Source organism: Micropterus salmoides, unplaced genomic scaffold, assembly GCF_014851395.1.
Source record: "Micropterus salmoides isolate LMB-PRFRI ecotype aquatic unplaced genomic scaffold, ASM1485139v1 Ms_hic_scaffold_2, whole genome shotgun sequence".
Lineage (NCBI taxonomy): Eukaryota > Metazoa > Chordata > Actinopteri > Centrarchiformes > Centrarchidae > Micropterus > Micropterus salmoides.
Genome location: NW_024041150.1, coordinates 50,689,146 through 50,703,791, shown reverse-complemented (window position 1 = coordinate 50,703,791; position 14,646 = coordinate 50,689,146). Strand labels below are relative to the sequence as shown.

Sequence of the window (14,646 nt, the reverse complement as noted above, 5' to 3'; positions counted from 1 at the left end):
TCACGGCCACTTCAGCATAAACGCACTTTCATGACCCACAAGTGTTAAATATGGAACAATGAGGACAAAAAGAAATGACTGTTTGAAATGAACTGAATCACCAGAACTCGTTTTAAGGCTGTTTGCAGTCTGGAGAACAGAACAGAGTCTCCAGCTGCTGATACAGTAACGATGGTTTGTGAATCTCTGCGGGACAAAAAGCTTCAATCTGCTAAGCGCTTAGCAACAGTAACTAAGGGGGCGTAAAGCTCCACGAGGTCCCGCAGCGCTCCTGAATCTGAAGAGCTCCGACAGTCACAGAGGAGACCTGCTGGATCTCAGAGACCAGGACCAAGAGCGGGATGGAGGAGGACAACCAGGACCCGGAGCCCCGGAGCAACAACGTCCCCGGAGGACAAACAGCAGGCTCGAGCTCTGATAGCACCGATGTTCAGGTCAGTGTTCATGAACACAGCTAGCAGCTAACAAGAAGCTAACGTGGCGTTAGCTCGGCCTGGTTCCGACACGTAGCTTCATATTGACTGTAAACAAGATGTAATGTAGCAGGATTCAACAGTGGAGCCATCAGAACCCCGTATCTCTACAGAACCCACACTTAATGTGCCGGTCGGACCCGGAGAGGAGGAGGAGGAGGAGGAGGAGGTCTCTTGTAGCATGTAGCCTGCTGCCTGGGTGTTAGCATGCTAGCTAGCGGGACAAAGCTGAAGTTAACTTTTGCTTTCCTTAATGACTGAAAGAGGCATTTCCTCTCCTACACTGAAGGAGAACATGTTCAACCGTTTCTAGTTGGTTGCACGCCCTGTATCAGGATCTTTGGAGCCATCTGTAAATATAAACGCGGAGTCTGAAATATGCAGCTCAAAATAATTCTGTACTATGCATCATTCTGGAAGTTTCTTTGACATATCCTTCAATTCCTGCTGTTTGTTTAGATCTACACTTGGTGTTGGGAATAACCAGGGAGGAATGGAAGACATTATAGGACACTATAGGGCTGTAATCTAATTGTCGTAATCCTATGACTTCTGCCTTTGCATCAACAATCCACCCAAAACTTGTGACATTTGTCTCATTGTGTTCCCTGCAATCTATTAAAAGACTCTAGGAAGGATGAGAATCACATTGCCCCTGGAGATCAACCCAGTATGCCAACATTAACTTTACTCGACTCATTCTTAACGGCATTTCTCCCATTTCCACCTGCATTGCTGACACCGGAGATGTTCTAAATGATCCACTGCAAATTCTCAAGGCCTGAGCTTGTAATACATCCAACTTCTTAAGGTTTGATTCTGCTGCTGACATGTACGCTACACATCCGTAGTCAAGAACGGATCTCATGAGTGCCCAGTATATATTTTGTAGAGCTGCTCTGCTTGCTCCCCACTCTTGTCCTGACAGACAACAAAGTATATTGATGACCTTTTTACACATGTTCTTAACTTTATCTAAATGAGTTTTCCATGTGAGCTTCTCATAAAACCAAACCCCAAGACATCTAACTGTTGTGACTTGCTCAAGTGGTTGTTCATATAACTTCATGGAAATTGGCGTGACTTTATGCCGCCATGAAAAATAAATCACCTGTGTTTTTTGCTACAGATAATTTGAATCCCCATTTATTTGCCCATTTTTCTACAGCAACTATTGCAGCTTGCATTTACTCACGTGCAACACATTGCGGCCTCTTACCCACAGAGCCCCGTCATCTGCATGCAAAGATTTCCCTACGCTTTGTTCAACCTGAGAGAAGATGTCATTTATCATTATGTTGAATAACAACGGGCTGCACACTCTACCTTGCGGAGTCCCATTCTCCACCTTATATACACTGGAGTATTCTGCGCCTACTCTTACTTGTATTTCCCTGTCAAATAAAAAGTTCATAACCCAATTTTATATTCTACCACCAATACCCAATGACTTCAACTTAATAAGTAACACTTCTTTCCAAAGCATATCATATGCTTTTTCAATGTCAAAAAATACAGCTATCAGTATTTCTTTGTTGCTCTGTGCTTTCTTGACCCCTACCGAACCCACTCTGGTTTGGGCACAGAAGAGCTTTACTCTCTTGGAAATATGTCAACCGCTCGGTGACCATTTGTTCTATAATTTTGCATAAATGTGAAGTTAATGCAATTGGTCTGGAACTAGAAGGGTTTCACTGATCTTTTCCTGTTTTTGGAATGGGCACTATTATTGCTAGTTTCCAAGCTACAGGAAGTTGGCCAACATCCCAGACTTTATTAAACAAACCCAACACCGTGTCCAGTGCACACATCTGTCAAGTGTGTGAATATTCCATAATCTACACCGTCTTTCCCTGGAGTGGTCTGACGAGCACTCATTATTGCTCTTCTTAGCTCCAAGATATTAAACGGTAGATCTAACGAATTTCTTCTAATCCCCTCCATTCTTCTAATCATGCCCCACACATCTGACAGCTGTACTTCCCTTCCAATAGTGCTACAATACTGCCTCCAAAATGTTGGTTTTTGTATTCTGATTGTCCTCCTTACTCTTGCTTGGGCTCTTTTATACAGGATCAATGCATCCTGAGAATGAAGTTTCTTGAGTTCTCTAAATGCTTTATTCCTGGCCTTTATGGCTTTACTACAGCTATCATTCCACCAGGGTGCACTCTTGGTCCGTTTAGTTCCTGTACTCTTAGGGATTGTTTCCTCGGCAGATTGAATAATCTCATTAACTATTTTAATATTGATTATGTTTACATTTGTCTGGTTCTCCTCTTTGAGTTTCCTGAATCTGTTTGTACTGATCTTTTGGAAAACATCCCAGTTTGCATTTCCCAATTTCCATCTGGGAATTTTCTTTCCCTTTTATAATAAAAACCTTCAATGCCAACTTTAGTTATTTATTTTTTTTTTTTTATTTTTATTTTTAAACCTGTCCTGCCCAGCAGCCTGGTATAGAGTATAATGACCTGGATACCATATTGTGCCAGACAGATTTTACTTTAACAAGAGAGTATTAAAATACTCCTTTGTCTGTTTTATTATTTATTTAATTATGTATTGATTTGTCACCGGGCCGGACAGGGGGGCAGACACGGGGATGGGGGGGCACAAACAGACAGCACAGAGAAAGGACAACACCTGCAAGAGAAGGGGGATGGAGGGTGGGGACAACAGGGAAAAGCTGTGGGAAACACCAATTGCAGAAAGCAACGAAACCTGCAAGAGAACAGAGGGGGGCTTGGGGAGGAGAAAACAACAACAACAAACAAACACAAACAAAAAAACAAGAAAAATAATAATAATAGTAAAAGACAACCAGCCGAACAGCAGCAATAAACAGCTGACATATTAAGACAACTAAGAGAACAATGAAAACAAGAAACAGTCACACACACTAAATAAGCAACACAGCACAGCCACGAGAGCTGGAATAATAATTAATTTAAATAAGTAACTGAAAGAAAGGCATCAGGAATAATTCTACCAGGGACAACCTAAATTTGTTTGTGTCTGTGTGTGTCTGTGTGTACATGTGTGTGCCCATAAGCCTGTTAAAGAATGTAGTTGTTAGAGAGAGTGGGACGCCACGACTGTAACAGGCAGGCAAGAACCCCAGTAGCCAATAGGGGTGGAAGAAAGAAAAGAATAAATCAAATCAAAAAACAAAACAAAGAAAGACTCCCAGATGCACCGCGATGCAAACGCAGAAGACCACGACCCAAATGCCAGTTGACAACGTAATGCCGACGGAACACAAAAGAGGAAGAGCAGCGCCCGGACCGACCACGGCGCGCACACAACATAGACCAGTGGCCCCCCCCCCCCCATCCAGCACCCCACCGCCGCGCAGCAAACAACCAAAATGCCCAAATGCCACGCAATCATCAACACCAATGCACAAGTGACGAGCCCAACGCGCACACTGCGCGAGCACGGCGACACCCATGCCCAGCAGCCCCCCGCGAATCCCGCGTGCGAGGTCGGGCAAATGAGAGAGAGCAAACAGAACACACGACAGCGAAAGCCAGCGGAGAGAAACACCAGCAGCAAGTCCCAGCCTGGCAGCAAACGCGCCGCACAGGTCACCGTGCACCCGCCAATAAAAGTCCACCGTCCCGGAAAAAACTAAGGCCGCCGGCGCCAGCCGACATCCCCCATGCCCAGCGCGCCCCCCGGCCGCCATGCAACACCAGCCAAACCAGCAACGAGGCAAAATCAACTAGCTCAGCTGCATGCAACCAACAACCCAAGGGCCGAGAACTCCAGGCACAAACCCAGAACAAACCGGAGCACAGCCCTGCCCCGCACCCACACTGCACATCCCGAAAACTAACTATATACCTCAGTATCCAGAGGGGTCCAACAACTGGCCGACAGAGAAATGGGCAAGCACGGATCCGAGGCCAACGACAATGCCAACTTTAGTTACCACAGGGTAGTGATCACTTCCTATTGTGGCATGTTTGATCACGCTCCATGTGCTTAAACCTGCTATTTCACTAGACACAAGTGTTAAATCAAGCGCTGCCTCTGTGTTTTGCACACTATTGTATCGTGTTCCTTCTCCATTATTAATACATACCAAACAGTGATTATCTATAAATTCTTCAACTGCTAAACCATTTAAATCTGTTTTATTGCTGCCCCATAGTGAATTATGTGAATTAAAATCCCCACACTGTATCACGTTATCTTGCAATAGTCCTCCAACATCCTCTAGTTATCTAGACTTATTTTCCCACAAGGATTATAGTAATTCATTTTGTCAATATTACCTCTATTAGTCCATACCTGAACCGCAATTGATTCATGATCTGTACATATACATATAACCTTATAACTCATTCCATTTTGTACGAAAGTGCCTCCACCTTTACCAGATTCTCTACCTCTCCTAACAGCAGTATATCCCTTTTTTTATAATGAAGTCCAACTGTGGCTTTAACCATGTCTCCTGTATACAAATTACATCAGGTTTCTCTTCCAACTTATCAATATACTTTTAAACTCTTGGCCATTTGAAATTAAGCTTCTTGCATTCCACAGGAGTAGAATTAGCACCATTAAGAGGATCCAACACATGTCTGAGATTATCTTCATTAAGAATGTCTTTAAGACAGTGCAGCCCCCTCACATCAAGGTACTTCTCAGCTGATTTGACAATTATTTTGATCCTTTCATTTCAGCTTTTTGTCTGTGCTGAACAGTTGACTGTATTCTTTATGGCAGATATAAAGTAATTCTTGTTCGCAATCAGTTTCCTCCTTCAACTTATCACATCCTCCACATGTCCCTCCATCTTTATTTCTAGTGTCATTTTGCCTTGTCACCTGCACGTCTCCTGAAACCTTCTTTGCTGCCTCTGCGTAGCTTATTCAGTACAGAGAAACTGTCACTTTTAATCCCATTTCTGCTTGCTTTAAGACGTCTGACTTCACTCACTTTAGCGTTTGTTACATTTGTTCATCTGCTGTTACATTTACCGTAATCCCTGTAATAACTCTCCTGACCAATTGTCTCAGTCGTCAGAGAACATTATACTTTCTTGACATTTATTTTATTCATTCTGACTTCTTTCCTTGTTGGACTCTGTCCTTACATATAATTAGTAATGATCCATTTTGCAATATTTTAGCACTCCTTACCTCCCCGATTTCCTTACTTATGGATATAGTTATTCTCCCCTCTTGCACAAGTTTTACTATTACCTTAAAATCCTCTCTCCTCCTTTCTGTTACAGTTGCTCTCCCATCACTGTCACTCCCATCTGATTTTAGGCTCTTTTTACGCTTATTTTTCCTACCTGCTATATTCCACTTTTCATAACTCCAGCCACCTTCGACCATCTCTCCTAACTCACTTCCTGAACCGTCACTTCCTTCTGCCATCTCTCGTCCAGTCACAGTCCAGCTCAGTCCAGGAGCTGTAATGAGATCCATTTAAAGCAACGCGCATTCTCAAACAATAAAATGTAGCAAAATCCTTCCAATACAGACGCACATTATGATACCTGAATAAAACTCACAATTACCTTCTTTCTTTTGTTTTGGCTGTTTTAACACCGTTTTATGTTTCTGATTGTTGAAATAAGCTACAAAGTGTTTTCTACAATAACTTTAAAAAAAGAAATCACCGACCATGACAGATAAAGGATGTTGATCACCATGTAAGTTACCATTGGCTATTAGCCTAAGCCTTTTCTCTCTTATGCCATAAATTGCTAAGATGCATATCTTAAACACACATCACAGAATTTTCCCCTCGGAGATCAATAAAGTGTTTCTGATTCTGTCAACAATAACTGAGACCCATGCGAGCTGTTACTGGTCTTATGCCATGATCAAAGTGTGATCATGGTTGCAGCGTGTAGCCTCACGTTATGTAGTGCAGCCTTCAGCAAAATCATTAAGTTTGCAATTTCCCCACTGTGGGACAAATAAAGGTTTTCTTATCTTATTTTACTTCAGTCACAGATGCTGACACCCTTGCCCTAATAAAGGCAACGGTCATGCTGGATGAACCCTACAGTAGGCGTTTCCCACACATGGATTTATTTGTGGTGGCCTGCCATATTTTAAACATTAGGCTACTATTTTAAATGGGTAAAATCGTATTTGATCACAGGAGATCTGTGCAGCACACAGCTCAGCTCACTCAGCACCTCCTCTCGCCACAGTGCTCTGTCATTCTGTGGGAAACACTGTATTTACAGACAATAGCCTAAGTGGGATTCACATTGATGAATGTGGGCAGGAGGGTGAGTGTGAGCAAGAATTCTCAATGTGAAACAACCCTTATTATTTGGTGACTGGTCTACCCTATGTGCCTTTTTGCTATCTTGATTATGAAGCTAATTTCCACGGTGTTTTCCACCTTTTTAGATGGCAGTGTCAAAGATGCGCTTTTTAGTAGTCCATCTTCAGAACATTGTAGTTTCATCAAGGCAGTTCACATGAATAACATCTGCCTTTGCATAATTACGTCGCTTAGAAAAGAGCAGTCGGATTCTCAAAGCCCCGCCGTCCTCTTTTGCTAAGTCCTTATGGATTCTCCTTCACATCTTGCCTTGACCCCATAACGTTTTCCATCGAGCTCAAGGAAAGGTGGTTAGGAAAGGAGACTTTTTTTACTTTTCGGATGCAGCCTACAAGTGGTAGCTGAATGACGTCACACAACAATGGCAGCTCCCATGGAAGCACACACATAACATAAACTAAAAGGCAACATAAAGTATATATCCATGTATTTCAATTAATATAATTCATGCATTCATATAGTAAAACTTGTCCTGTAATGCACAAACTGCATGTTGGAAGCACACACATAACATAAACTAAAAGGCAACATAAAGTATATCCATGTATTTCAATTAATATAATTCATGCATTCATAGTAAAACTTGTCCTGTAATGCACAAACTGCATGTTACTTCTCCTGTCATAACAACAAATATAAAAGAACTGCTCCTTTGAGAACAAATCGATTCTATTGACTTTTAACCAACAAACTTAAGTGTTAAACAAACCATTTTTGAAGAGCAGCTGAATCTGGTCTACAGACTTTAGTGTATATACTGTTTAAATTATTATCAGAACCAATAATTAACTTGAAGCTAAATTAAATAATATTATATTGATAGCCTTGCTGGTGCAGTCGTTCTCGAGTGTCATCAGCTCATCAGGAGTTGAGCAGGTGACTTCAGGTGTTTCACAGTGTGTTCTGGTTTTCTAATAAACCAAGGGAATGGTCTTTGCATTCAGCTTCGTCTGTGCTAGGATGTGTTTTACCTTGCACTTTGTCTTTTCAACAAGGCTGTTGCTTTGAGGACATCGGGGGTTGTTAGTGTTGTGTTTGAAATCCGGTACCTCTGTGATGTGCTGAAGTTCCTCTGAGCTGTAGCATGGCCCGTTGTTGCTGATGACAGATTCCGCAATGCTGCGAGAGGCTTGAGTTTGGTGCTGATGTTGATGCAGTACAGTGCTGTAGTTTCCTGCTGTAGTGGTCTACTATGACAATGGGCCTTTCTCATTTCCCAAATTTGTGCCTCCTCACCTCCTCGAGCCTGTGACCCAGAAATAAATCTCAGCGCGCCATCTTGAAAGACATCTCAGTTCCTAAAATGCACATTGAGGAGCGAGAAACGAGGATCGAGGAGGCTTGCTGGAGGAGCTATAAGCGAGGATACATCAGTGTATCCTTTGCGGAAGTCTTTTCAGCCACTGTGACGTATAGAAAAGGTGAGACATGCAACTTGACCAACAGGACTCAGCAGTGTTCCTGTTGCGCGGTTGAACTTTCTGCCCTTCACCGTTTGTATAGCGCTGCATAAAGCGCTGTTCTAACTGCATTCCTTAATGACATTTTGATTTGACTTTATTATCACTGATGTTATTGCTGAATGTGATGTGTGGATGGGCAGCAGAATCGTAAAAATAAACCCTGAGTAGCAGCTGGATGAAGTGCCTCTCCAGAGAGCTGTGTACATTTACGCATGAGCAACAGCAAAAGAACATAAATATTTTAATCACCCGACACACTGACGGGATCGGTCAGGAGCTAATGTTTATTCATGTTCTGTGTTCTTCTACACATCCAAAAGGTCTCACTCACTGTCCAGTTACATACAGTGAAGCTGTTTGGAGTACAGCAGCCGTCCTGATCAATCCTCAGCTCAACAGAGCGTCTAAACATGGATTATAGAAGCTGAAAGTTTAATTCAACACATCCCCCAGTTTAAAATGTTTTGTCTGTCCTGTCAAGTTTATTACTGCAGGTGTTTTTGTTTTGTCCTACGATATTTGCTGCGCGGATGGAAACATGCAGTAATGGAAACAGACTGACAGCAGCCTCTCTAATTATCAAAGTAATTTGTAAAAGATAACACTCATAGCACATCAGTATAACACACAAGAAAGAAATCACCTGGAAAGCTCCAGGTGTCCATGCAGGTGTGGTCTCCAAATCTGAAAAAATAATTAGTTTGTGGGGGTGGATGACCTTTGCGTAGCCTATATGAGTATTCTGTTAACCGCAAAAAAAGTAGTGCTGTGTAGCCTAGTGAATGATTAAGCTGCTGTAATCCATGACTGTTTTCAACAGATGCTCTATTGTTTATTGGAACCTCGAGATGTTTCTGTTATAATGTTGACAGAAATGTTTCTGGATTGTGAAGAAATTATCTGTAGCCTTTAGTGCCAAAAGCTGGTCTGCTGCTCTGACAGAGATCACAGCTCAAACCGTGCACAGATGATGCAGCTGTGCAACAGGTCATATTTAATTGCTTTAAAATGACGGCACCTCTTTTCACCTTGTGTGTTGACGACATGTCTCTAATAGGGGTGTAACAATCCATCGAACCATATAGATTAAATAATCAGCAATCTAATATAGTCGATTTAAAATGAAAACATCGATACGTATCATTTATAATATACGCCTTTATTTTGAAATCCCCATAACACCCCTGCATCTTTATTTCCGTTGGCACTGCTCCTTCCTAAACAATGTTAGCGGTGCCATGCTCATGGCAGGTAGCCAAGAAAAGGACGAGGAAATTTTAGCACACGCTGGAACAATTCGTTTGACACACAAAACTAAGGAAAGCAAATGACGTACATACACTCAACGAAAGTGACATCACTACAGCTGAAGACTTGGTGAAGCTACTTGGACCAGTGAAAAGTGCCACCATCATCATGTGTGAGGAACATCAGCCCACTGTGTCTGTCATTGCACCACTTAAAGCTAAATTGTTGGAGCACTTCAGTGTCTCAGAGAAAGACTCCACTTTAGTAACAGAGATAAAGCAGACTATGGCCAGGGAGCTTGAACAGCGATACGTGGATGTGCAGCAAGTCCTGCATAAAGCGTCTGCCATTAGATCCAAGGTTCGTGAAGCTGCCATTCAGAAGTGAGGAGGAGAGCGGTGCAACCTTCCAGTGTCTCATACGTGAGGCTGCAGAGCTGTGGGACCAGAAAGTAAGATCATATTTATTTTGTCTATTTGTAGTAATGTTTTAGAAATGCAAAAGCTATTCATGAATAAAATGTTCTTTGCTTGTTCTTTTCCATTTGCTTTTGCGTGTATATGTTTATTTTTGTTTAAATCATTTACAGAGTGACACAGTGGCACATATTGAGAATACACCTCTTCACTCATCTGGTGACCAAACTTCTGCTGATCAATCTGAGTTGGTGCCAGTGTCTCAGGCTCAAGCCACTGAACAAGGGGTGTGTGTGTGCGTGCGCGCGCGCAATATTTTTCCTCTTTGTGGTAACTGAAAAATATATTTTGTCTTCTGAAATCATTAAGTCTTGTGTTCTGTGTCATTTTGAATATGTTCTGCTTTGAAGAAGTCAAAGGCACTTGAAGATCTCTTTGGTGACACCTTCTGCACTGTGGACACTAGCCAGACAGTCAAGACCTCCAGAGAACTAGCCCATATAAAGACACTGCATCTTTGATCCTGGGAGGTAATGTGTTGGAAAGTTCAACAGGATGAGCTTCCTCTCCTGGCAAACCTTGCCAAAACATAACTTTGCATTCCTGGTACTAGGGTACCTTCTGAGCATGTATTTACTACTGCAGGTGACATTGTTCGTTCAAAACGCAGTGTTTTGTCTCCTGAACATGTCGATCAGTTGTTTTTTTGAAGAAAAAACTCTCAAAGAGAACACACTGATGGACATAATTGACTATTGTAGAGATTCCATAGTAAGCTATGATCCAAATAGTCATCAAACTACAGATGACTACATGCAAAGGACTTTAAGTATTTGTACTTGTTCAATATGCACAAATTTGGAATTGTTTACATTTGCTTTGTTGTGATATTTTGATTTGGTGAAGAAAACTTTACATCCCAAAGTAGTAGTGGATAGCTATGATGCAGGAAGACTGTACTGCATTTGCACTTTAAATGCTGACCTTTGTTTCTGTGAAAAATATTGTTTGAGACTCTAAATATGAGTGAATGTTTACACAAGCTTGAACTCTTTTGTAAATGTGAAGTTAAAGTTATTTCACTTTTCATTTATAAGATGGGATGAACATGTTAAAGCTCATTATCTCTAAACCTCTGAGTGAGCACACAGATGTAACCTTGTAAATCCAAGGTACTAAAGCATATTATGTACACAGTTATGTTCATAATTAAGAAGTCATAAAGGGCTCTTTAAAGTTAGTTAACTGATTTTGCACTGAAACATGAGAAATGTGGCGCTATAGTGAACAACAGGTTATCTATTTTCTTTTATTAAAGAGATTGTTTTTCTTTTAAATGTATGGAAGAGCTCCATAATAAATTTTGTCAAATCATATTTTAGTTGTATTTGTTGTGAATTGGAATAAATCTAACTGAAAGTGTTTAATGGCCATATGATATTGTCTAATATTGATTGCAGGCCCCTGAATTGAATCGAATTGAAATCGTATCGTGGCAGGCTTTGTGATATCTGCAAATATCGTATTGTTACCCAAAGAATCAATATAATATCATATCGTGACAAAACTTGTGATCTACATCCCTAGTCTCTAAATGATGTTTGTTGGGAGTTGCGCATGCATAGCTAAGGACTACTAGCCAATCAGAAGTAGAGAAGGGCGGGCCAGCGAGAAACCCATAAACTGCTTCGATTCAGCTGTAGGCTACATGTTACCGACCGGCTTAGCAACATGGACTGAAGCAAGATGGATGGAGAATTTATTGTCATTGCACATGAAATACAACGAGATGCAGTTTAGAGCAAACCATTGAACTTAGCAGCTTCTATAAATAAATAAATACGCCATAAAAGGATTGCATAAAATGAAGCAGTAAAACATACATTAAAAGAATGCAACAGCAATGTTAGCATTAAGAAATAATTAACTGGTCCAGCAATTGGATAAAGTGCAGTCAGTGTGTGTTAAGCACAGTTTGATCACCTGAGCAACATTCGAGATTGCAGCAGCATGTCCATAGCTCTTGGGAAAAAGCTGTTCTTTAGGTGGTTTGTCCTTGCTCTGATGACGTTGAGCCTGCCAGAAGGAAGTTTGCAAAACAGATGGTGACCTGGGTGTGAAGAGTCTCCATTGATGTTCCTCGCACGTCTGAGAAGACTGCTAGAGTGGATGTTGTTCAGATGGGGAAGAGGGGCACCGACGATCCACTGAGCAGTCTTCACCACCCTTTGTAGGTCCTTCCTTTCCTCTGCTGTGCAGCTTAAGTACCACACTGTACAGTAGTATGTCAGGACACTCTCAATTGTACATCTGTAGAAATTTTTCAAGAGGTCATGGGGGAGTTTTAAGCGTCTGAGTGTTGCAGGAAGAAAAGGCGTTGCTGCCCCCCCCTCTTCTCTCAGGGTGCAATAAAGAGAAAATCTACATTATAACCACGGGAGACTTGACTTGAACTCCAGCTCAAAGACTTGTGAGCATCTCTGCATCTGGTGCTGAAGTCCATGCAGAGACGTAAAATTTGTTTTAAAAGATGCACAGCGAAGACCGAAAAACAGAAAACATCATGTTTTGGGTTTTCTGGTCTTAGTAAATGATCCACATATCTTTATATTTCAGTGGAAACAGACTTGTCTTTTGTGTCCAATACGGAGGACATTATTGTTGTCTTTACAAACTGTTTTCTAACTGGCTTCACCAGGACCATTAGGAAAAACTGACCTTTTAAGCAATTGGTTATGAAAGCTCTTGTTTGTTGATGTAGTCCCATGGCCCATCATATGAACTAGTTTGTTTGAAGCACCCCCCAGCCTACAAGGGGCACTTCGGATTTTTAGTGGAACAGTTTTCTTATGAAAGACGGTTTCATAAAACATGTCAATCTGAGTCGGAGGAGATATCCTAATTTAGTCTGTAGTGTGGGTCAAGCTTTATCAACACAGGTAAACAACTCGATTATGTTGATCGATAATTAAGAAATGTCAAGGAGGGATCTGTGGTGACAGTCAGATTCCTATTTAGGTCTGTGTCATCCCATTTGTTTGTCACATGTGCTAATGCATTAGTCAGACTTGAACATTGTGGGTTATGTTTCACAGACAGGCTCTAAATGTCATATATAGATAACTTGCTCCACCATGACATCTCACTCACTGTCTTTCTCTCTGTATGTCTGTTGATATAGAAACGGAGAGGACGTCACTTCTGTCAGCTCTGTGACAAATCCTTCACAAGATCTGGATCTTTAAAGATTCATCAGAGACTTCACACGGGAGAGAAACCGTACAGCTGTGACAAGTGTGGGAAAGCTTTCACTACATCAGGGGACCTGAAAAAACACCAGCATATTCACACTGGGGAGAAACTGTACAACTGTGACCAGTGTGGGAAAGCTTTCACTACATCAGGTGTACTTAAAGTCCACCAACGTGTTCACACTGGAGAGAAAGCATACAGCTGTGACCAATGTGGGAAAGCTTTCAGTACATCATCTAAACTAACAATCCACCGACGTCTTCACACTGGAGAGAAACCATATAACTGTGACCAATGTGAGAAAGCTTTCTGTACATCATCTAAACTAACAATCCACCGACGCATTCACACTGGAGAGAAACCATACTGGTGTGACCAATGTGGGAACACTTTCAGTAAATCAGGTGACCTAAAAGTCCACCGACGTGTTCACACTGGAGAGAAACCATACAGCTGCGACCAATGTGAGAAAGCTTTCATTACATCATCTCGACTAACAGTTCACCGACGTGTTCACACTGGAGAGAAACCGTACTGGTGTGATCAATGTGGGAAAGCTTTCAGTAAATCAGGTGACCTGAAAAAACACCAACGTGTTCACACTGGAGAGAAACCGTACAACTGTGACCAGTGTGGGAAAGCTTTCTCTAGATCAGATGACCTAAATGTCCACAGGCGTGTTCACACTGGAGAGAAACCATATTGGTGTGAGAAATGTGGGAAAGCTTTTTCCAGATTAGGTGACCTAAAAGTCCATAGACATGTTCACACTGGAGAGAAACCGTACAGCTGTGACCACTGTGGGAAAGCTTTCCTTACATCACCTCAATTAACTGTCCACCGACGTGTTCACACTGGAGAGAAACCGTATAGCTGTTACCAGTGTGGGAAAGCTTTCCTTACACCAGGGGAACTGAAAAAACACCAACGTGTTCACACTGGAGAGAAACCACTCTGCTAGGTCTGAAGAAATTCGATAACAGTTTCTATTGGTTTGACTGAACAGTCATGGGTGTGGATTGACCACGTGGCCACGCCCACAATCCCCATGCTGCCTTGCTGTCTGTCTGCTAGCTGCCTCAGAAATTGACTTCTCAGCCATGTTTGTTCCTTTTGACATGCAAATACAGGGGCAAATAATGTTAGTTGCTATTTGGTTAATAGTAATATCAGACCGTCCAAGAAGCCTGTACTTTGTTTCTTTGGTGAGTAAAATTCTAGAATTTTATTTATGTGATAGCAGTAAATGGGTATTGGATTCTGCATTCATACCATGTTAGATTAGCTCGTTAACTAGCTAATTAGCCAACTTCAAAATGTGCTAACTATACTAATTTAATGGGAGTGTATGCTAGCCGCAGTTATTAAACCAGCGTGCACAAAAGTCAAAACGTAACGTTAAAACAGAAGTGTTATAATTTAGGGCGATAATACTTTTGAACAAAAGGCATCTGTGTGAAGTTGGAAACT

At 41.7% G+C, this 14,646-nt stretch overlaps 1 protein-coding gene across 1 annotated transcript; it reads left to right on the top strand.

The window, feature by feature from the left end:
- The first annotated feature begins 231 nt into the window (after positions 1-231).
- Positions 232-14,366, top strand: LOC119912649 (zinc finger protein 239-like). Its single transcript, XM_038731934.1, has 2 exons — positions 232-434; positions 13,106-14,366. Exons 1-2 carry the CDS (start codon positions 342-344, stop codon positions 14,135-14,137), a joined length of 1,125 nt encoding a protein of 374 aa, XP_038587862.1. The 5' UTR covers positions 232-341; the 3' UTR covers positions 14,138-14,366.
- The last annotated feature ends 280 nt before the right edge of the window (positions 14,367-14,646 follow it).